General features: G+C 42.6%; 3 protein-coding genes and 1 long non-coding RNA gene across 6 annotated transcripts in view; 2 read left to right on the top strand and 2 right to left on the bottom strand.

Moving 5' to 3' along the window:
• The first annotated feature begins 72 nt into the window (after positions 1-72).
• st3gal7 (ST3 beta-galactoside alpha-2,3-sialyltransferase 7) lies at positions 73-3,168 on the top strand. The gene is made up of 7 exons (XM_076974820.1): positions 73-207; positions 284-471; positions 614-728; positions 965-1,290; positions 1,582-1,768; positions 1,867-2,007; positions 2,087-3,168. Exons 1-7 carry the CDS (start codon positions 190-192, stop codon positions 2,321-2,323), a joined length of 1,212 nt encoding a protein of 403 aa, XP_076830935.1. The 5' UTR covers positions 73-189; the 3' UTR covers positions 2,324-3,168.
• On the bottom strand, positions 1,469-9,034 carry hps1 (HPS1 biogenesis of lysosomal organelles complex 3 subunit 1). Of its 3 annotated transcripts, none has more exons than XM_076974818.1 (19): positions 8,857-9,034; positions 8,301-8,626; positions 8,024-8,158; positions 7,652-7,794; positions 7,264-7,372; positions 6,997-7,157; positions 6,768-6,870; positions 6,599-6,668; positions 6,382-6,437; positions 6,068-6,235; positions 5,501-5,680; positions 5,225-5,301; positions 4,970-5,101; positions 4,804-4,868; positions 4,483-4,628; positions 4,257-4,370; positions 4,024-4,106; positions 3,517-3,609; positions 1,469-2,446 (listed from the first exon to the last, which is right to left on the bottom strand). In XM_076974818.1, exons 2-19 carry the CDS (start codon positions 8,415-8,417, stop codon positions 2,329-2,331), a joined length of 2,070 nt encoding a protein of 689 aa, XP_076830933.1. In that variant the 5' UTR covers positions 8,418-8,626; positions 8,857-9,034; the 3' UTR covers positions 1,469-2,328. The 3 variants fall into 3 exon arrangements, with proteins under 3 accessions (XP_076830933.1, XP_076830932.1, XP_076830934.1); XM_076974817.1 differs by having other exon boundaries at positions 1,470-2,446; positions 8,301-8,533; XM_076974819.1 differs by lacking the exon at positions 1,469-2,446 and having other exon boundaries at positions 2,720-3,609; positions 8,301-8,533.
• Positions 9,035-13,393: 4,359 nt separating this feature from the next.
• LOC143476513 (uncharacterized) lies at positions 13,394-16,643 on the top strand. Its single transcript, XR_013121312.1, has 3 exons — positions 13,394-13,524; positions 15,889-16,098; positions 16,225-16,643. It is a non-coding gene; the product is annotated as an uncharacterized LOC143476513 (long non-coding RNA).
• The window catches only part of hpse2 (heparanase 2), a 51,790-nt gene continuing 41,232 nt past the window's right edge, over positions 13,505-24,062 (bottom strand). Inside the window, exons 11-12 of the mRNA XM_076974736.1 lie at positions 22,034-22,180; positions 13,505-14,773 (exon numbers count right to left, since the gene is read on the bottom strand). Of these exons, the coding sequence (XP_076830851.1) occupies positions 14,611-14,773; positions 22,034-22,180 (310 nt within the window). The 3' untranslated portion in view covers positions 13,505-14,610. The remainder of the gene's footprint in view (positions 14,774-22,033; positions 22,181-24,062) is intronic.

Raw genomic sequence — 24,062 nt, 5'->3', positions numbered from 1 at the left:
AAGGTCTCCCACAAACAGGTGAATCATTAACTCTGCCAGTCAAGGATCAGTCAGCGATGAACAATATTCTCACAGAACTTCTAGCAGGAACGTTTCAGCTCTCTGCTCTGTTCAACTATCACTCCTCATTCAGCATAAGGAGGCGAACGCATCAGTCTCTCTGGAACTGTGGTCTGGATCTTCTCCCGTATGAAAGGAACCTGCCAGGTAAAGTTCGTGAGCGGGTGTTGAAATGCCTCCGAGTTGGCTGGCTTCACTCTGTAAACCGTTTCATTGCATCCAGACCGAGCAGGAAGCCCCAGGCCCGGTGGCGAGCAGCGTGGGATCCCGCGGCAGGACGTGGATCTTCCAGCACCCGAGCGTGGAGGACCACGAGGAGAACTGCGCTCCGCTGCTGGCTGGAGCAGGACCCATCGGGACCTCACCCACCGAGCCCCGCGGTCCAGAACCCAGGGAGTTCTTCCTCAGCCCGTGCGTTTACCCACTATCTGCACACACGCGACTCAACAGCACTTGGGCGATGGACGTACTTCTCTAAATGATGGAGGTGACCCGTTTAAAGCCCGTCAGCCCACTGCAGGCGTGTAGTCATGCGCGGTCTCTGCTCGTGCAGGTGGACGAACCGCGTGGTGAACCTGGTCCTCCTCTTCACCTGTTATTCAGCACTTCTGGCTCCTGCCTACCTACCTGCTCAACATCCCGTCTGGAGTGGGGACACGACAGACGAGGCCAGGACACTTCCTACTTGAGCATGTCTCTTAATAAGGGTTATTATGCAAATAAATAAGGGTTATTATGCAAAGAGGACTTAGGATGATGCCAAACAGGCATACGTGCTTTACTAGTGTTAATAATAATAATTATTATGGGTGAGAAGAAAAACATTCAATCAAGCCCTACAAGTAAAATCCTGATCTGAATCGTGATATTAACACCAAATCATCCCATTCCTGAACCACTCCAGGTTTTGTCGGACCGCTCCTCCGCCCTGCTGGCCAGGCCGTGTCAGAGCGGCTGGGTGGCGGCTCGGCTGCAGAGGGTTCCTGGCTTCCGCAGCCTGCTGGATATCCCGGTGTTCCTGCAGAACGCTACAGGAGGCTGGGTGCTGGCCCCTCCACTCGGCCTCCAGGGCAGTGAAGACACGCTGGCCCACACCCTCCGCGCCCTGCCCCTCTCCCGCCCGCCCTCGGCCCCAGACAGGTGCAGGAGGTGCGTTGTGGTTGGGAGCGGAGGAGTTTTACACGGCAAACGTCTTGGGGACCATATTGATAAATATGACATCATCATCAGGTTAGTTCAGATTTATATTGCTCTCCCATGATATAGAACTGCAAACCGAATAAATAATCATAGCAATCATAACATTGTAGTGTAAATATGCGGCATGAAATATTTTTTGCCATAAAACCAATTGCATCCACAATTATTCTGAAAGAATGGCACCAGATGTAAGTAATTATTTTGCTTATTTATTTTAATATATTAAGCATTGGGCATAATAATCATGTCTCTAGATGGTTTGCATTTAAAAAATATCAAAAATATAAATATAAACATGGTTTGTCATCTCTACACTTTTAGGATGAACAATGCACCAGTGTTTGGGTTTGAGAACGATGTAGGTTCAAGGACAACCATTCGACTGGTGTATCCAGAAGGAGCTCCTGTCCTGAACCGGGAGTATCTCAACACTGACATCATAGCTTTGGTGGTGTTTAAGAGGCTGGATTTAGAATGGCTTCTCTCCGTTGTGACAAAGGAGCCTTTGGTGAGTATCTCTTCAGTTTTACTCTACAACAGCAGTACGATATCGATGTCAACGCAGGAGAACAAACAAAAAGGACAAATGGACATTTCTCCCTCAAGAGTTGGTGGTCTAAGCTGTGGTTCTGGAGGAACGTGGTGAACGAGATTCCACTTCCGCCAGGAAACTTTCGCATCGTGAACCCCGAAATACTAAATCGGACGTGGCATCTTCTAAGAACGTACACAAAACAACAGAGGAAGGCAAGTCAAACCACACCTCACAGAAATGCTACGTGACACCGCAGGGAGCGGTGGTTACAGTGTGCTGTTCGTTTCACAGACGGTTCCAACCACAGGGCTCAGCGGCGTGGTCCTGGCCCTGCAGTTGTGTGACGAGGTGAGCCTGGCGGGCTTCGGCTACGACTTCCAGCAGCCCGGAGCCCGTCTGCACTACTACGGATCTCTGCGCATGGCCACCATGCGAAGTCAAGTGGTGCACGACGTCACCGCCGAGAGCAGCTTGCTGCAGGAGCTGGTTAAGGCTAGGATCACGCATGACCTCACAGGTGCGCTCTGATGACCTCACAGGTGCGCTCTGATGACCTCACAGGTGTGCTCTGATGACCTCACAGGTGCGCTCTGATGACCTCTGGGTGTTTGCTCTGTTCCGATCACACTCTCCCTCCTCTCAGTAATAGGACTATTAGAACCATGAAGAATGAGTGGGGGGTTGGGTTTCAAAGGCAAGAGCAAAAATAATTTAAAAAATAAAGTTAATGGAAGCACACCAGTCTGTCTACAAATGCACAGTAAAAATTTATAGCTGGGAAAATAACACTCCGGATATTTTAAAAATAAATAACCGACTGCTCGATGTGAAATTCCACTTAATTTTCTCATTTCCAGACTCATCAGTCAAATGACAAGGATGCATAATATTTGCAATATGATTTGATTTTAACAAATATAAAAATTGGGGGTGAAAACAAATTGTAATCGATGTTTCAAGATTTACATTTAACAAATGTATCAAATTTCATTAACAATATCAGTCATAAAAATACAAGATACAAGACTACATCTAGTATGATCACAATAACTAACCAGAGGATGAAAAACTTTTACTCCCCAGTGAAAAATCTGATCTTCATAGTAGATCTTCATAAATGTCACTAGTAATAATATAATGTTAGATATCAACTTGACCATAATCCAAAAATCTAGGACTTATTGTGCTCATGTATTTCAAATAAAAAAATTGAGGTGTGTGTTTAGGTGTGAGATGTGTGCAGTGTGTGAGGTGTATGTTTAGGTGTGAGATGTGTGCAGCGTGTGAGGTGTGTGTTTAGGTGTGAGATGTGTGCAGCGTGTGAGGTGTGTGTTTATGTGTGTTTACGAAGTGTTGATTCAGATATTCTGGATTGTGGCTTCAAATCTTGGTTTCGCTCAAAGGCAAAAGGAATTTTTACACCATTTGGTCATAATTCTTCATAAACAAGCACCATGATTGTTCATCACTGTCACATGCGTGACACGGCAAAGATTAGATTAACATTAGACTGCAAAATGCACAGCAGTCTGCAAGATTATCAGTGCATAGAATACAGCTGGGGGCTAGCCTGGGCAAGGTCTCAAAGCGCCCCCTAGTGGAGGGCAGCAGAAAGGCCCAGCGGAGGCCCAGCGGAGGCCCAGGGAGCTGCTCACAGCAGCGGGACCCGGGAGGGCTCCCACAGCTTGCGTGCCAGCTGGCTACAGTGTTGCAGGACGTACTCGGTGGGGATGACCCCTAGGTGCACGGTCAGCAGCTCGTAGCACTTCACCACCTCACTCTGGTGGTTCTTACTGTAGAACCGCAACAGCTTCCTATGGGACCACAGAAAAGATGTTTGACCAAATCACAAAGATTTACCCCCCCCCCCCCCCCCCCCCCAAACCTTTGAGGTCAAAGAGGTTATAAGATCAGCCCTTAGCCAAAACTCCAACAGCTGTTTTGATTCTAACAGTTCTGCAAACTCAGCTCAAACATTTTAAAAGGCAGGAAAATCTGTGCATGACTTAAATGTCCTGTTCATAGACAACGTTAATCTATGCTGATTGAATTTGGCCATGTTTGTATACACAGAGTGCTGTGTTGCATTTTCATGTCCTACAAAGGGATGTGTGCTTTGTGTCAGCGTGTTCTGACGTGCTTTGTTTGAAAAACGGAGAGTGACTGAAATGCAAAATGGACCAACATGTTGTATACGATGTCATCACCCCCTTAATACAACACATCACCTGTAGTAGTCGCAGGCCAACATCCCGATAGGGGCGGAGTCATCAGGGATATTTGGTATGTCCACCACCTCCAGCTTGTAACCCTGCGATTGAGGAGCAAACAAGTGCTCGTTGGCGACCACCAGTGTGGCGTGAGAACATCCACGTGTTTCAAAGCTGGAGATCACGGATCTGTTTCTGCTGTTCTTCAGGACGAGTGAGGACACGACATATTTGACGAAGACAACACGTACCGTCTCGTTCTCAAACCAGAGGAAGTAGCAGAAGTAGTAGTCTCCATCCCGCTGGGTCACCGTGGTGTAGCCTTTCTGCAAATACCGCCGTGTGGTGGCAACCAGGCTCCACACCTAAGGGGTGAAAACACAAAGACCATGGTCAAGAAATAACGTTCGGGAACGTTCTGGAAGCTTACTGAGGCCTTACAATAAATGTACAATTCGTGGTGTACTTCAAACAAACCTTGTTTTTAATAAAGTATGCCAGGGGGCCCTTGCCCAGCTCGGAGGCCGCACCATCCGTCAGGTTCAGAGATGGAGCAATCATTTGCCCCGCACTGCGGTCCACATAAATGAAATGCACAAGCCCAGGGAACTCCTCCAGGTAAGTGAAAGGAGGGTTAAGGTGAAAATATCTCAGCGTTAAAAACAACGTGCAACGCTCCGTTATGCTGAATTAAACGTGTCAACACGAATGACACTAGTGAAAAACAGACACAAGGGATCAGCCGCGGTGTCCACTAACGACTGGACCAGGCAGGGCGCAGCTGGGAGGCAGGATATGACACCATGGTGATGTTTCTCCTGCTCTTCACCAGCAGGAAGTCCTTCCAGTCCATCAGCTTCTCCCTGCAGCAGAGGCGAGAGGTGTTTGACCCAGAGAGCCGTGCCAACCTACAACATCTGCTACACACACCTGCTTCTACGAGGGAAACGGGACTGGGACGTACTGCACCATGCTCTGCGCTCGCTCCTGAAGGGCGGGGGCCAGCCGCTGGGCCCCGCCCACACACTCCGCTGAGAAACAGCGCCGGTACACGGCACACAGCTGACTTCTCAGGCTCCGGCAACAGGGCAGCAGCCTGTAACACGGAGCAGGAAGCGAACGTGCACCGTTTCACTAAGGTCACCAAGATCACGATCCACGCCTGTATGGTCAGGACTCTTAGAGCACCAGGTTTAACCCAGTACTGAGGACTACTCACTCTCTTGTCAGGCCAGGTCCTGATCTAGTGAACGCCTTGTTTTTGAACTCCGTCCAGACATTCTGAAGGTGGGTGGTCTGATTAGGACAAAGATAACACGATTAGATTTAAACCTACAAGACTGAAACCGTTAAAGCTGAACGAGCATTAATAAACTATAATAAACTTCTCAAAATAACATTAGTGATCACTGCCCTCTTTATGTAGCAGTGCAGCACACACACAGCAGGTCTGTCTCTCAACACTGGACCTGAAGTGTATTCCAGGGTCTCTCACCTGAATGTCCATGCTGGCCAGGACTCGGATGAACCTGTCCAGTTTATTGCGGAGCTCGTGGACTGTGGACTGCCCCCGAGAGGCCGCCGCCCCCTCCAAACCCTCATTCAGCCTCTTTTCCAGGTTAGTAATGCCCTTCAGAAACTCATACACAGACATGGCCACCTGACTGTTAGGAACCTGATAAAGAAACAAAACAAAACAAGACCAAAAACCAGAATGGCATATAATACCACCACAATTTCAACCATCCAAAGTGTTGAAGGACATGGTGTAGAGATCCAGGATCATATACACAACGAATTCCATTGCAATTTTGAAAAAAATAGTTCTATTGGAACCACATTCCAAAGTATATACAACTGTCATACAGTATTTCTCCAGATTTGTTAAGACACGAAAGTGAATTACATTATAGTTTTAATAGGGTGCTGCCACCTTGTGGACCTACATTTTCTTACACTCTCCCAAGTGTGAATGAAGTTCAGTAATAATCGCTGTGCTTACTGAGTTACACGTAATAGTGTTAAAAGCAAACTCTCATGTAAACCATTCAAACAAAGTCACCTTGGTCAACAGCACTAGGGTAATACTGGGCCACAGAGGTAAACAGTACAAGGAGTGGGGCATCATGGGAAAAAAGCCCTCCCTCAGTGTGGCTTCCAGGAATACTCTGGATGGGGTCATGGGGTCAGGAGCTGGCACTTCAAGCATCTGGAGACTGTCCTCCGCCATCTAAAGTCAAACAAAGCCTAATACTGTGAGAAACACCTTTGGGATATAGAGAAACACATGTCTCTAACTTTCAAACATACTAAGATTATGGTTATGGGATCCTGAGGTTAACAGGAGCTCATGGATTCAGGGTGTAGACGGCTAACCTGAATGTCTGGATCCACAAACTGGAAGACGGGGGCACTATCGCTGCTCAGTCGCCCTGTGCATTAACGTTGAAGACGGATGTTTCCCCAAGTCATTTAGTGAGTTTCCACTTTATTATTATGCAAATATACGTGCAATAAAGCGTTTATGAGTTAAACAATTTGAGTTGTTTTGAGTTTGAATTGTCCAACAACTAATAAGGTTTTCAAGATGCACCTGAGTCTTGGTCAGTGGGGGATGGTTCTGGAGTGTAGTAAACATCTGGTGCCGAAGTGTTCTCCAGATCCTAAACACAACGGAAAGCACAAGCATGCGTACATTACACTGAATGAGTCTAATTAGTCTGACCCCTGACCGACCCCTGAAAGACTGGAGGACATCTCACCTCCGGGGTGGTGTCATCAGGGTCAAAGGTGCTGGGGTAGACGTCCTGCACCATGATGATGAGGGCGAGCAGGTCTGAAGATGTGAGTGTGCTGGCGTTACGGCTGCACGGGACGGACACAGAGTGAACAACAGCAAGTCCGTTTCGACACATCGGTTCCCTGGCTGCCCTCTGGGAACCCACGACAGGCCTTACATGAATCAAGCTCCGAGCCACAGCCATGTGATACCTGGAGTAGAAGGCCAGCAATTTGGTGTGAACCAGGATGAAGGCATGCAACACCTCTTCTCCTGCTCTCTCCACACTACTGTTGATCTGCTGCACCAGTTTCCGCTCCAGAAACTCTATGCACTGCTCACACAGCGTGGGATGGATCAGCCTCTCCACCGCCTGGTGGAAGAACACACTACATGGTTACAAAATAAGAGTCCTCGATGTAAGTGTATGATGCATGTCCAGTTTGAAAACAGACAAGACATGAAATAACAGAGAGGACCTCGACTAGGAAGCTCTGGTCATGTTCTCGCAGGCGGCTGTATGTTTCAAGGAGGCTCTGCAGTTTCTTCCATATGCGGTTTCTTTGCTCAGTGTCTTGAGGGCGCAATCTGGTGAGCAGAACGTTGTGAAGAAAAAGTCAAATCTGATGAGAGTGATCGTGAGATAGTCCTATATTTTCTGAGGAAGACTGTCAAGTACTTACAACATATTGTCCTCCTGAACATTTATTTAAATGTTTAAAATTTGGGACAAATCTCCACCCTTTCAAGAGTGAAATCAATCACCATAAGGCATTAAAGCTGAGGTAAATAAATGTAAATAAATATAACATGACAGTTATACTGAAACACGAGAGTCAAACAAACAGAGACAAATGCATTTCTTACTGTTTCCTTAACAGAGGGCTACTGAGGGTCACCATCCCAAACAGGATCTCCGTGAGCTTCTTCAGCACATAGATCTTCCTCTTCAGGTCCTCCTCACTCTCCTCTCCATCTCCATTCACAGCGATGTACAGGCATTCTTCAAACTGTGGGTAGCAGAGAGTGTCTCAGTACTGGCCCTAAAGCCGCTGCTGAAGTCATCACAGCACTCCACAGAACCGGGCCAACATACCCAACTACCGCTACTGGGAAACTCAATTTTGCTAAAGCCAGTGCAAAACAGAGTGTGTGCCAGAGCGACTATGGAATGTGGAATAAGGCGAAGTCAGCTGACTGCGTTCTGCGGTAGAGTGATGCAGAGTTTGCATGGCCCACCTGATGCAGCACATAGACATGATTGTTCTCTGTGCAGAAGGAGGTGTAGCTGTCTCCTAGCCTGTCAGCCATAGTACTGCAGGAGATGAGGATTGGAGCGAACAGTGTGTTGATGCTGTCCTCAAATGCTGGCAGCTAGGCATTAAACAAAAGTTTATTATCTTAATGCTCAGGGGGGAAAAGTTACTTCTGCAATTTTAGCATAACATATAAGGGCATGCCCTCCTAGTGAAATGGTGTAAACGCATTTTGACATCAGTAATGAAATCACTCTTACTCTTCCGCCTTCCTCTTGAGAGACCCCATATTGCTCCTGAATGTTTAGCTCAAAGTCCTTGTCAGCCCAGTAGAAAAGGACTTCTGCACTCTCGGTGGCCACAAGAAGACACTTCATCTCTGAACTATTTTGTGTTCAGCCTTCTGAAAACATGCAAGTTCACGACTCCACGGGCTTGTCCACCGAGACCCGTCCCATCAGAACACCACGGGACGTTTCAGCGGACATGTCCGCTGTAGGAGGTTAAAGAAGGGTCACATTCAGATCCAGAGACAGAAATGTGACCAACATCACATGCAAGTCGTGGGTGTGAGCCTGACCTGCTTCTGGAGATGCATAAAAGTTATGAAGTCATTAAACATACCAAACAAGGCGTTGTTATAGGCTGATCATGAAGTTAAAACATTATTACAGGGGAATGAATGACATTCAGTAAATGTGAGACGCGTTTCGCCTACAAACACAGATCAGATTAACTGAGTCGGAACTGTTGTGATCTGTAACTGCGTTCATCGGTAGAAATTACGTGTCACACACACACACAAAAACAACTTACATCTGTCGTTGTCTATAAGACCGCCCGAGGTTCCCTGTATCCCTCTAGCTAACGGTGAACATGGTTAATTCGCTTAGAAACGAGGATAATCCCAACAGCGCTACACGAACCTCACTAAACCCGTCATGCGGGACACTACTGCTGGCCACTTCCGCAATGTGGGGCGTGATGTCACGTGACCGCGGCAGCTGCTCGCCGACGCGTTCGTGAAGCAGGAACAGCCCGATTGTATCCATGGATACCGAGCGTCTTTCCCAGCACGTGGGTGAGTCAGGCGTCGAGCCCGTGACACGGATCAGGATCACGTGCCATGAAACCAGCACTTTAAATCTGCGAGGAGCTGCAATGCCATTAAGGAAATAATTCATTTATGAATACATCTGTTTGTTTTTTTTTGAGAAACTACTTAGTGTATAGGTCTAACTGAAATACTAGTTGCTTTTGAGTTCTTGCTTAGATATAAATTTTGTACGGATAATCCAAGTCTGTTTCTTATCTTTTGATCCCTGTATGAAGTGGGTCCACATTTTAATTTTATTAATTCATTTTTTTAACCAAACCAACCTGTGGACAGTTGATGGATATAATTGTCAATGTAAGTGGTACATACAATTCCCCCAGTTTTATATTATTTCTTTTTCACATAACATAATATAAACTTCTATTTTTTGCCCAGATAGTAATATATTTTAACCAGTGTTAACCGATATAACCAATATACAACCACAACAATATGCCAATATGTCAATATTGTGTATATATATAAAGTAAAGTGTGTATTATTAAAATTAAATAAATATATTTAAACATTATACATTCCACAAAAGCAGCCTGTTTAAAAGCTTTTTAAAGCCTGGTAAGCAGCATTAAGCCAAGTGGTTTCTCAATAAAACCAACATATATTCAGAATCAATAAATTAATTTCTCAAGTGGCACAACATGTGTATAAATCTGACAAAATCTGATAAAACACACATGCACAAATGTAGTAATGGAAACTTGCCATTTTAGGCCAAATATTATGTATACCGCTTGAGATTGAATAATATTGTCAGTTTTGACTAGTACATATGTTTTAATATATGACTTTCATTATTCTGCATACACACAGTCAGACCTTAGAATGTAATATAACCGCTGGTTAAATAGAGAATCAAAGTAACGTGTCCTTTAGTCTAGTAATTTAGACTTGGCAATCAAGTAGTGGGCAAATTGAATCTGGTTGTGTCAGAACCCTTTTCTGCCCATACCTCATTTTAAAAAGAAATTTGTTGTTTTGTGACATTGAGTTTTGTCAGACAAGCTTACAACTGTACAAATTTAACATTGTTAAGATAATACTTAATCTATTTAGCCCTGAAAAGGTCACATTCATATAAGACTTATTTAAAATGACTACTGTATACATAGTGTAAACAACATGAAATCCACCATCTTGGCTTAGAGGCGATTGGCTCTGAACCCTCCAAATGGGTTCAAAAATATAAACAGTTTCACGCTGGATTTGGTTGCAGTTTGCACGGTTGATGTGGGATAGTCACGCAAAGGTAAGATGACTCCTTCCAACAGAGAAGGCACTTAATCTGAAATTATGCTGGCAAATTGGTCACCTTGCAAACTGGTCACTTTCCATTTTCAGTTGATGAAAAGTTTACAAAATAAAATATTTTTGGCATATATTGCTGAGGTATATAACAATTATGTGTGTTTTTGCTTAGACATGATCGGTCGTTTGAGGTGGTTCAGCAGGTGATTTCTTATTTACATTTACGGCATTTAGCAGACGCTCTTATCCAGAGCGATTTACAAAGTGCTTTGCATCTGATCTCTTCTCTATGGGTGTTTGTCTTTGTCACTATGATAAAGTTGCTTTCTTATTCTTGTACAGCATTCTTTCCTCATCAGTTTTCTGTGAAGCTTCCATATTTTCCTATAAACTATGCATGTTCTCATGTTTTCATGTTTTCAACTTGGTGTTTATTCAGCTTTCAAAATAACTTTCCTTGAAGTATGTTCCATGGTTTAAACGGAGATAAATATCTTTGAATGATAAAACATGTTCGTAAAAGGCCGCTGGGTCATGTCAGTTCTCGAGGCTCCTTACCAAACAAACTCAAGTGAGAATGAGCCAGACTGTGTTTATAAATGGACCAAGTTGAGTCATTTAAGATGAACCATATGTGAAATGGAGACATGTTTCCTGAAGTTCACCATAAAGCACAATGATGATATTTATGTAAATAATTACCCAATTCAGCCATCTGCATTATGTATCATTTAAGACCTCAAATTTGCTCTAAGGTGTGAGATCTGTGCTTAAAAAATACAGAGAGCTGACATGGCAAAAAGCCAAGAAACATATTAAGTTTGAAAAGACATACTACTACTAATAATAAATGTTCAAGTGACTGCAGCCTTGATTAACAGTAGTAGAAGCCATCATGAAGTGATTGATATTCTCCCTGGTCACGTTGCAACATCAACTGGGCTACCACTTAATTCTGTTTCATTTTCGGAGCTTGGCACACGCCCCGACCCATTTCCCATCGCTCCTAACTTCTTTTGGATGTCGATTTGCTCGGTTGCAAATGGTTTCCATCACAGGCCGCTCCACAACACTGTCCTGACAACACAATGTTCTCCCATCCCACAACAAAGTCTGGTCGCAGCTGCTGGGAAGCAGAACATCTGCTGATGTGAGCTTGGCAACCTCTGGCTGGACAGGCCAAGTCCTTCTCTCTGTCATCTCTCCAGTGCTAAGCTGGAGACCCAGACAGGGGCCTTTGAAGGCTTGTCAGTCTATCTATTCAGCCTAATGTGACATAAACCTCCATGTCTCTGGTTTTCTATTGGATATTTCTGTCACTCTTTATTTTTGCCATTTGCTTGAGCTGGCCCAGGTATACCTCACCAACCTTGAGGGGTTTCTTTTTCATTTTACTTCATAATGAACACCACAGCCATGCTGTGTCGTCGTCCCCCCCCCTTCCCCCCGTCCACGCCCAGATGTGTGACTGTTCTCTGCCAAGACGTCTTAAATGTGTATCACTTTGACCTTCTAATATAGTAAACAACTGTTGTTTAAAGCATGCAGCAGATGTAGATTCTGTCTGTCAGGGCAGAATAAAGGTCCCGTTGGAAACACCTGCTGAACAGAAGCTCTCCTAGACTGAATTAATCATGATAAACATCGATTTGTTTAGATGTACAGGAACAAACCTTTTTTTTCAATTATAACTTTATTCCTGTAAATATATTTTTAGACAAAAATATTCCCACAATAAAATTATGCTCTGGTAAAGAAGACAATATTAACAACTCCAAAACAAACAAACAAACAAACAAAAACATATTCTTAAGAGGAAAAACATTTGTGATTGTACAACTTCAGCTTCTGAAATTGATATAGAACTCTCTCAATTTGAAGAAACTGCAGTGAACTAAGATGTGCTATGATTTAGTTTGGTGAGCTATGTACTCCTTGTGTAGTTATCAATGTTACTCCAATACACTTCAGAGAAAATACTTGAAGATTGTAACCAAATAAAGATCACACCTAATTATTTTTTGTCAAAACCTTCAGAAGGGGTTTATAGCATTTAAAAGTGTGCTTGTGAGATCATCACAATACATACTGTATGCATCCAGATGTTCATTATGATGAAATAAAATTCACTGTCTTCCAAATTAGTCTCTAAAGTAACCAATATGTTACACTTTCAGAGATCTATGATTAGCCAGTTACAGTTGAACCTTTATGTATTGAACCCTTTGTACTGTATTGTAAGCACATGAACATAATGATACATAATACGTGTCATACCGTGTCATACCATCAGATACCGTGTAAAACATTGTATTACACAAGTGGACAAACACTGTGCCTTTACATTAGTTATTAAAACTGCATTTCTCTGCCATACACTTAACATAAAAAACCATATAATTGATTGATAAACAATTAATTGACCTAAAAAAGTCAAATGTTTTCCTGTAACAGGAAAATATATATTCAAATATATATTTATATAAATAATATGTAAAGAACGAGCACACGCCTAAAAATCTATGATAACCTATGTACACAGAACAATTTCTCTGTTCAAATAATTTGTCACTTATCAAGCTTATTATTCACCAAATGTCTAGCAGCACACATGATTTGACTGTACACTGGTCTATACAATAAACTCTCAAAGGTAGTGCTGGGCACAGCTCTAACAGAGATATACATGTACATGAGCCTGACATTGAGTGCGTTTACATGCACTTAATCCGATAACTGGAGGAAATCAGAATTCGTCAATAATGCGAATTCAGTTTACACGGATTTGGGTGTTCAGATTATGGGTTTACATGAGTCAGGCGACACTCGCAGTTCTACTAGCAAATAATCTGGTGAACGTCAAGTCTTCTGTCGCGGCGTTTTGTAAACATTAACCCACTTTACCGGCAAATATTGATCTTCCCTTTTTAATGGTTGATGATAATCCGCATTGCTGCCCTTTTAACAACTTTCTTCATAGTGATTCAATGTGCGGGTGCTGCGTTTAATTCTGATAGCCGCATCCGGAACTATCTATCCGGCTAGATTAGCGTGCATGCGCAGATTGAGTAATCCGAAAGAAATCAGAGGGTATACACGTGCTGGGAAATCAGATTACTGAGGTAAAACCCAGCTCTTTTTTTATCGGATTTCTTAATCTAATTTCAAAAATCGGAGAATGTTGTTTACAGGACCACGAATAACTGGGTAAATGCAGTGTGTGTAAACGCCAGGAACTTGTTTAGGACACAGGTTTACAGTACTATAGCAGAAAGGAGTGTGAATGTTTTATGCACAAAGAGAACCAATAGTTTGTAGCCTGAAAGGAGATTAGCAGTAACCTGACTATGACTGGTGATTACTCATTACCTGAGTTACACACACGGAAAAAAATGTCTGTCACAATTTGTGTTATCCATAGCTCCTCAGTGACTTTCGTACTTGAACAGAAAAATACTTTCCCTTGTATATCAGTTGCATATATTATGTGATTATAAAAGGTTTCATTGATGTTTAATTTAGTTTAATTTATGTTCATTCGGTTTAAATCTGCTCATATGTACTGAAGAGTATTTTTGGATATTTTCGCATCTTTATACCACTGACATTGACTTAAGCTCTGGGTTCTCCATTCAGAAGCCCTGAATAGTTAGTAAAGACAACAACAAATATATTTCTATATTTATCTTCAAAAGGGTGGATGATTTAAAAAATGGCAAGGATTTAAATGATGAGCTTTGATCTACACGGTCACAGACGAGAGGAAATGGAGTGGCTGTTTGCCCATTTGCACCCCACTAAACTCCTTCTTTCCTTATTCCTTTAAAGAAGGGGAACGCGGGGTGCAAAGCTGTAATGCAGCTCACCACTGTGTAACTGTACAGAACTGAATACACACCGTTATTGGCTAGTGTGGTCATTGACTTTTCAGCATAAGAGTGATTCAAAGATGTCTAGACAAACCGATGACCTTCATTATAAAAAAATGAGCTAAAAGAGCAGCAATGGGAGGTGCTTGCTTGGAAAATGACTTGGTCTAGCAGAGCAGTGAGAATGAAGTAATGCCACTGAAAGGACCTCCGTGCAGCCCGAGCTTCCGGACGGGTCGTCCTCTCTGGGCTGGGGTGTTGGAGGATGGGGGGAGACGGAGCATGGTCACCAGGGGCCGGTACGTCGCGCCCCACAGGTCTGAGGTCAGCCGGTGCGTGTTATCTGCGGCAGGCGTAAGCGTTGATGTTCTTGATGACGTAGAAGCCGATGGAGACGGGGGGCATGGCTATTGTTCGGCCTGCTCTGAGCGTCCGTGGTTTCAGTTCAGGGAACGTGTCACTGTCCACCATGGCGAGCGGCTCGCCGTTCAACTGCACAGACCTGTAGAGCGGAGGAAACACTGGTCAGAACTTTTGCCCAGGAAAACAAACTGCTACTGCATGGTTTTTGCACGTGTTCTAGTGCATGTGCACATGTACAAAATACTAAATTCAAAGAAAGCAAGGACAGCCACACTTAGACATTTGAGTAAGAGGTTATTTTATTTATAATAAGGCAAACGTGTTTCATGCCGTTCAACACGAATGGTTACAGCTGTTGCACACTCATCCATTCAACTCAATCCATACAACTTTTCACAGTACCCATTGGCTTATTTTAACCCGCACAGTCACTTTAATACAACTAGACTGCGCTGTTCTGTGCTACCGTGTTTAAATCTGCCGATGAATAAATACTAGTAATGTTGGAATGTCACAGACACGATTGATCCACTCTAGAAAACTACTCACGAAAGATTTTATTCAACCTACGTTCACACATTGCTGGAAATGCACATTACTAAAAAAGAATAATAAATCAAGCTTTGTTCATCCACTAGATGGCGGCACAATTACATTATGGAACTGACTAAAAAGACAAATTAAACGGCTTCATTATGAGGCTTATTTTTCTTCCATGATTGTCTCATCTTTATGCTGATATTGATTTTTTTACACATATTTCAGTAATTAAGGTGCACTCTTAAATGCCAATAAAGCACACAATTATTTTCAACCATATCAGAAACCACAGATTAAACTCTATTGAAATCTTCAAGCCAGTACAATCCACTATGAATCCTAATGAAGAAATGAATACCTAATGGATCTACATTTAGGAACCCTATTAACATAAACTGAGGCCAGTTAAATAAAAATAAAAACCTCATCCATTTTCCTGTATGCAATATGATTAAATCACATTAAATCACCCAAAATCCAAAGGACAGACTGACAAGTGACCTTCACCTTAGAGTTCAGATCATAAAAAGTATCAAACATGAACAAAGCTTAAACTCTGAAAAAGCAACTTCTCGTATTCATTCATCTATCCAGTATGACCTGCAAGTCCGAGTTTATCGCCTTTTCCGCTATGTTGAAATATTCTATCACTTAGACATCACTGCCAGATGAAGGACTGATCAGAGCATCTTGTTTCACCTTGTGATACCACAGATTGAAGCGATCAGGACTCTGGGGTTGTTCAGAACCTGCCGTGTTGCCTGTCGGCCAGGAATCCCTCTGGAATTCTGCTGCAGGCTGTATGGTGATGTGGTGTGACACAGCATGCTTCAGAAGCCATGCCAAAGAACAAGAGTTGATCTTCACAATCACCTCTCTCCACAGGAATGACTTATACTTGCAAGTTGAAAGCAGAAAGCAGAGGTATGCAAGCACATGGTTTGTGGCACTTCACTTAAGGTCTGGACAGAAGGTAGTATCTGCATTTCCTTAAGCTACGATGTAAATTCAATTTAAGTCTCCTAATGGTTCCATATGCCTGAACTACAGCAGCTCCCGGCTACAGACGCAGACGTGTGTGAGAGAGATTACTCTGACGAAAGCTGGCAGGGCACTTAAACTGACCATGCATGGACACTGAAACAGCGCTCTCTTCCACATCACGAGTGAAATGGCGTCGGGCACCATACATCATGCATCTCTCTGCAAGCTAGAAACCACCGTTGTGTTATTTTCTAGATGAATGTGTTTTTAAAATATTCTCATTTAGATGTTAGTTGATCCTAATTCAACATTTAACAGTTTTTGGCTACTGTCTTTGTAAATTGTTTATAGATATCATAGGCATAGCTATACACTGTGTCTATTAGCTAGTTCGCTACCTACAATAGCTAGCTAAGTACATTTTAGGATGCCAGTCAAAGTTATAGATGTATTTGCTGAAAATCTGTTTAATAAAGCGTTATGTTCTCTCCATCTTTACAATATTTTTGAAATATGATGTCAATAGTGGTGCTGAAAAAATAGACATGAATGGAAACCTCTACAGGGTCAACACAGCAGCACTAGGGATCTCCTCCATGTGCACGTCTGTAATAGTTCTCAGTGGAAACACCGTAATACAATGTCAGCTGCTCAAGGGCCGCGTTTATATCATACTGCACTCATGTGCTGGGATGAAAGAGATCACTGACTGCTGCCTGCCACCAAGCAGAGCTACTGCATGGGGCAGCAGACTGGGTGGGGGTGTGTGTGTGTGTGTGGCAGTCTGTGAATTTTTGCCTATGGCACCAACAGACTCTACAATCACTGTATATCTCCCAAACCACTGGAGATATTGTGTGTGTGTGTGTTTGTGTGTGTGTGTGTGTGTGTGTGTGTAATCTAAATCAAAATTACTCAAGAATTTCAAAAACTTTCAAGCAATATGTATATGTGTATATATACTGTATATACATACATATACAGTGCTGCTTGAAAGTTTGTGAACTCCTTGAGTAGTTTAGATTTTTCTGTTGTTTTACCATGCTTCTCTTATTTTAGTTTTCTTATATATGAAATGTCAGGTTTATGTTCATCAATTCGGTCTGGGTTAGATTCTTGGTCTGATTTGCTCTGTGTGGAGTTTGCGTGTTCTCCTTGTGCCTGCGTGGGTTTTCTCCCCACAGTCCAAAGACATGCGTGTTAGCTTGATTGGTGAGTCTACATTGCCTGTAGGTGGCCATGTGGTGGACTGGCGACCTGCCCATGGTGTACCTGCCTTCACCCGATGATGCTGGGATTGGCTCCAGCCCCCCCGTGACCCCGACTAGCGGGATTAAATTATAAAGAAAATGGATGGATGAATGGCTGGATGAATAGATGTTCATCAATTCCAGTTGCCAGCAGACTAAATGAAACATGGAACCAGAGCATGTGCAAAAGTAAATGAACCACAGCAGCACTGGTAAAGTCAATTAGGTAAAAGACTCATGAAACACATGAGTGCTTAAGTAATCAATTAAGCAGACCAATCAAATGAGACATCCTTGTCAAAAGATTTGAGCCACAGTGATTTAAAGGGAGAGGAAACCAGGGCGTGCCAAGATGTAAAGCCACAGATCAACAATGCTGAGAGCAAAGGAGACATCCGAGAACATCAGGTAGAAGGTGGTGACGGCCCATCAGTCTGGAGAAAGCTACAAGACCATCTCCAAAAGATTCCAGCTCCATCCACTGTAAGACAAATCACTTACAAATGGAGGGCACTCCGCAACTCTGCCCAGAAATGGACGGCCATCAAAACACCAAGAATCACCATAAAAATAATAATTCAGGTAAAGGCCAACCCACACATCACCTCCAGAGAGTTGCAAACCTCTGGCAGCATCTGGGATAAATGAACATGCGTCTACAATCAGGCGAAAAATCAAGAGACATGGCGTTCATGGGAGAGTTGCTACTTCTGCTCTCAAAGAAAGAACGAAGTTGCCCATTTAAACTTTGCCAGCGAGCACTTGGACAAACCAGAGGGTGTCCGGAAGTCCATCATCTGGACAGATCCAAAATGTAATTGTTTGGTCACAATCACAGGCACCATGTTTGGAGAAAAGTCAACACTGCATTTAAAGTGAAGAACCTCCTCCCAAAAGTGAAGCATGGTGGTGGAGATGTAAACGTCTGGGTCTACATTTCTGCCTTCAAACCTGGTCCACTCCATATTATCCAGGGAACCATGAATTCCCAGGACCATCAACAAATTCTTGACCAGAATCTCCTGTCATCAGTCAGGAAGTTGAAGCTGGGATGGAAATGGATTATGCAACAGGACAACGACCCAAAGTATTCCAGCAAAACTACCAAGGAACGGCTTAAGAGAAAGAACCTTCACTCTGAAGTGGACCAGTGAAAGTCCGTTCCTCAATCCCACAGAAATGCTGTCCAAGTTCTGAAGCGGGTGGTACATGCCAGATGTCCCTCCAGCCTCTCTCAACTGAGTTCTGGGCAAAAATCCCAAAAAGCAGATGTGAGACACTCATTTGTGGTTACAGAAGACGTTTGGTTGAAGTAATGGCTGCAAAATGAGGTGCCACAAGCTACTAACTAAGAGTTCACATACTTTTGTACTTTTGCAGATTTTCAATTTTTTGAGAAAATTTTTGTTGAATAAATAATGAGAATATAGATCTTTTTTCTGTGTGTTGTGTATTAGGAAGGTCTGCTTTTCAAAATGAGATTTGGATGTTCATTTCATTGACCAAGACCATATGGCTGGCATAAAACCATCTACATATGTGGTCTTCTTCACAAAGAGGTGGCACCCCGCTCCAAGTCAGCAATTATATGGCCTGTCTCATCAGTCATGTTAAGTAGACATGTCTTAAGTAGGCATGTCTTGAGCAGGCCAAAAGGCTTACTGTACAGGTGCCACAAAACTGCTACTATTGACATGACAACTGAAATTTCAATGAAAAGTTGAGAAAAATGAATATAAAAAAAAAATCAGTTACAGATGAAATTGCACAATCAGGTTGTACAGTGTAATTACATTTTGCATTTGAGAAGCGACTGCATTTCAGTAAATAAATATAGTGACGGAGGACAAGGAGTGATGAAGTGACCCGAACCAGCTCCTTGTGCTGTGCTACCACTGGGCTACAGTACTGTACTCCGCAAATCCTTCCAAGTGGCGCTCATATTTGATCTTGGCTACTCCCCTCCTGTTATACTGGTATGTTATTGGCTAATGTAGTCACATGGTGTGCTACACAGTTTGTTATGACAACTGAACTGGAAGTAACTGCAGCATCAGCCCAGATGCTAAACAAAAGCGAAACACTCTCAGCTCAGATACTGTACAGTTAATATACTCTTCCTCTTCTGCCTAAACTACATCTTAAACAGATGAAGATATTTTTGAACAGGCAAAAGTCTAAACTGAAAAAAAAGAAAAGATTCACCACACATTGCAGGACACATTTGACAGAATATCATAGAAATAACTGGCTTTGTCTGTGAAGTCTGAGACTGTTCAAGGGTAACGCCACAAAATGAACGTTTAATACGCCTGCATGTGTGTTGCGGAAGATTTTAGAATAGGAATGTGTCATGAGTAACTTTAGAGTCTGCCTGTATATGTTACTCACTCAGTTTGGTCTGGGAGGCACTGATTCAGCCCATATGGAGCTGTAGACGTTTCAGAAGAGATAAATACCCTACATATTTTGTCATTACTTACTACGCAGAAAAAATGTGTTGCAGGAGATCTGGGTTAATCAATCTAATGACTATAGGGGGCAGTTTAAAACAGTCAAATTAACCCTAGCTTACACTGTGTTTACTCAGAAAGAACTGAGTAGTGCAATAGTGGTATATGAATGGTTCTGCACTATGTAAGAAAAGTTTACAACTTTGGGGGAAAAAAAAGAACCTGTAAAGCATCCTTCATAATTTCATGATAAATATTATGGTAAATTGATCACAATTATTCAACATGGTAAGCGCGTTTTTTAAAGAGGTAATTAGTTTTCTGTTTTCAGGCCTGTATGATTGATTGCACTTTTAAATATAATTGGTAATTGGTTTCTGCAACCTTCTTCAGCACATTCCTTTGTATTATTTTTTCTTTTCACTGTGGAAAATGCAAAGGCCAGAAATAGTAACTGTTGTTCCGTGGATTTCATTTACATCTGCCATGACTAAATTCTTCACATTCTGAGCTATTTTGCCAGCTTTATGCAAAAAAGCTGATATGATAAGAACTTTTTTTTCCTCTGGAGTAAATGGTTTCACCACGATTATCACTGCAAAATATATATTTACTGTTCACAATCAGCATCATAACAACAGAAGACTTCATTTTAATATCAGCATCAGGCCAGTTTAGGCAAGGCTGACCCAGAATTCCAGATAAAACGGAAAATACCAAAAACGTTTAAATGATGATCAAACTGCTGCCAGCCGCGGCTCTGGGGAAGGCACTTATCACTACAGAGTCCGTTTGTTTTCAGTTTCAATAAGCCGAGACAAAGTTATTATGCTAATCCAATTTTATGGTCCATTTTGATGGCTATGTTTTGTTCCTGGCTCTATGGTACCACTAGCAGCTAGCTCCAGTATTGCCTGGACACTTTCAAGCGTAACCAGCTTTCCTGTTTTGGCGAAAGGGAGCACGTTTCAAAGGTGAGTCATTCATTTCTAGCAAATGTAGAAGTTACAGAGGTCGATCAAGAATTTACAGCTGTCAGTTGAGCCATTAGGCTGCGTTTATGATGAATGGGATCCTGTCATCTCCGTGTGTCTGCTGTTAAGTGTCTGATGCTGGCTACCCTATGTGCTTGAAACAGGTTTACTTCTTTTCCTGAAGGTTACATCTGAGTGTAATATAAAGACCATGGGACATACAAGAACCCGAATGAGTACATCGAACACCATATGTCAGAGTATTGCCAAAAATGGCTGATCATTTCATCTTTACCTTTGCTATTTGCACATGTGAACTTTACAGACTCTCTATGGCACATTAGCATTACTACATTTATTACTACAAACATATACAATCACATATATGAACAGATATCTTAACAAAAACATCACACTATGCTCTGCATCAGAGTTACATGAACACTCAATACAATAGTTTGATATAGCTCTTGTTTTCCATACACCTCAAGTCACATGAATAAAATAAACTTTTCTTTATTCAACAAACTGAACCTTGGCATCCTTGACCAAATAATCTCTAATGAAATCTTAATGTGATTGCAAAATGGGAAAATTGTCATTGCCTATTGAGCTGATTTAAGAGGATAAGCAGACACTATTCTGTGTTATTGTAAGCCTGGTTGCTCCCTTCATGCTGCCACACTGTTTAGGTTGTTAGATCAAAGCTGGTGAAAGGAGACATTGGTGCAGCAGCTGGATATTTTGTCAGAAAACAATTCGTTTTCTTAGTTTAGGTGAGTTTAGGTCCTCTGTGTCTAGGATCTTAATGGCTATGTAGCGTGAGATGGACATTATCCCAGCACACTACACTAATCCGCTAGGGGAACATTCAGCGACCTTGTGACCTACATAGACCTCCAGTGACCTTGCGACCTGCATGGACCTTCAGCGACATTGTGACACACGTAGTTTTAGCAAACTGGGAAGCCAGTTTTTTCAGTACAGCAGGCAATACAGTGCACAAGACGATTCTCCAACAGGTGTATTGGATTTAATTCCCCTTCCTTTTCTCAAATGTTCTCCAACACAGGTGGACATTCAGTGTGACACACTCACCACATACCGCACAAGTACATCATTTATATGTCATATTAGATGTTTACATAATTAATTGATTGAATTAATTGATTGAATTAATTGATCCTGCACCACTTACTTTGAGAGGAGCCCGTCTTCTCCAGAGGGCTGTAACAGGTATTGGTGAACTGTTTTATTTCGTAATGTTCCAGCCAGCTTTATTTTCTTTCGTGACCGATGCAAATTGATGATGTAGATTGTTATGGATCCCCTGACATAATTGTGACTGCAGGAAATAACAAACAGACACAAGTACATGAACTGATGAGAAAAGAAATACAAACACACACGCACACACACATACACACACACATACACTATATTGCCAAAAGAATTCGCTCACCTACAGGTGTATAAAACCAAGCACCTAGGCATGCAGACTGTTTTTACAAACATTTGTGAAAGAATGGGTCGCTCTCAGGAGCTCAGTGAATTCCAGCGTGGAACTGTGATAGGATGCCACCTGTGCAACAAATCCAGTCGTGAAACAGCTGAGTCAACTCTCAGCTGTATTATAAGAAAACTGAAGTGTTTGGGAACGACAGCAAATCGGCCACAAGTGGTAGGACACGTAAACTGATGGATGCTGAAGCACATAGTGCAAAGAGGTTGCCAACTTTCTGCAGAGTCAATCACTACAGACATCCAAACTTCATGTGGCCTTCAGATTAGCTCAAGAACAGTGTGCAGAGAGCTTAATGGAATAGGTTTCCATGCTCGAGCAGCTGCATCCAAGCCATACATCACCAAGTGCAATGCAAATCATGCTTCTCCATCTGGCAATCTAATGGACGAGTCTGGGTTTGGCGGTTGCCAGGAGAACGGTACTTGTCTGACTGCATTGTGCCAAGTGTAAAGTTTGGTGGAGGGGGATTATGGTGTGGGGTTGTTTTTCAGGAGCTGGGCTTGGCCCCTTAGTTCCAGTGAAAGGAACTCTGAATGCTTTAGCATACCAAGACATTTTGGACAATTCCATGCTTCCAACTTTGTGGGAACAGTTTGGAGCTGACCCCTTCCTCTTCCAACATGACTGTGCACCAGTGCACAAAACAAGGTCCATAAAGACATGGATGGTAGAGTCTGGTGTGGATGAACTTAACTAGCCTGCACAGAGTCCTGACCTCAACCTGACGGAACACCATTGGGATGAATTAGAGCGGAGACAGAGAGCCTGGCCTTCTCGTCCAACATCAGTATGTGACCTCACAAATGCGCTTCTGGAAGAATGGTCAAAATCCCCATGAACACACTCCTAAACACTCCTCATCTTTTCTCTTATGGACAACCTTCCCAGAAGAGTTAAAGATGTTCTACCTACAAAGGGTGGATATCATATTGAACCCTATGGATTAGGAATGGGATGTACCTTAAGCTCATATGTGAAGGTAAAAATGAGGAAGGTGAGCGAATACTTTTGGCAATAGAGTGTATATATAAAACACACATACAAACACACTCAATATGCAGTAGTTCTGTTGAACAGAGAAAGATGCAGCTCTAAAAATTTCATATACAGACAAAACCTGCATCACTGTATTAAGCTTAAAAGCTATTGTTTATTTTCAGCTTATGGCCAAATGAGAAAGTGTTTCAGACATGAGATGGTCCTGAGAACGAAGAACTCTGTTTTCTATCACAGCTAAGTATCAAACCCCTATCGCATCTGACTTGAAGATTAACGGCTCCGTGTGTGGTATGTGATAGTGCTTATGTTACAGCGGGTGTTAAACGTGAGCAGTGCACTTTGGGTTAAAACTGGCGAAGACCTGACTTCAGGGATATTAAACCAAGATAAATATCTTCCAAAAGGATGAAGCAAACATGATAAAATCCAATAAGAGACTTTAATGTAAAAGCAAGAACAACACAGAAGTAGTGAATACCACATGTTGCAGGAGAGCACGTGAGAGCAGGTCAGAGCTTGGGTTTGTCAGACCGGCCCGTTATTCTCTCTGAGTGCAACTACCATGGTTTCTCATGCACGTTCATCCTTATACCTTGGCATACAATGAGCGGAAATGAAACTAAACCACCTCATGAAACTAAAACAAATTTGAAAAAGACTAAGGAACAAAAAAGAATAACCCACATTTAATATGTATGTGTTG

This window comes from Brachyhypopomus gauderio, chromosome 15 (assembly GCF_052324685.1).
Source record: "Brachyhypopomus gauderio isolate BG-103 chromosome 15, BGAUD_0.2, whole genome shotgun sequence".
NCBI lineage: Eukaryota > Metazoa > Chordata > Actinopteri > Gymnotiformes > Hypopomidae > Brachyhypopomus > Brachyhypopomus gauderio.
Note: the sequence above shows the minus strand (reverse complement) of the source record. Positions and strands in the feature narration are given on the sequence as shown.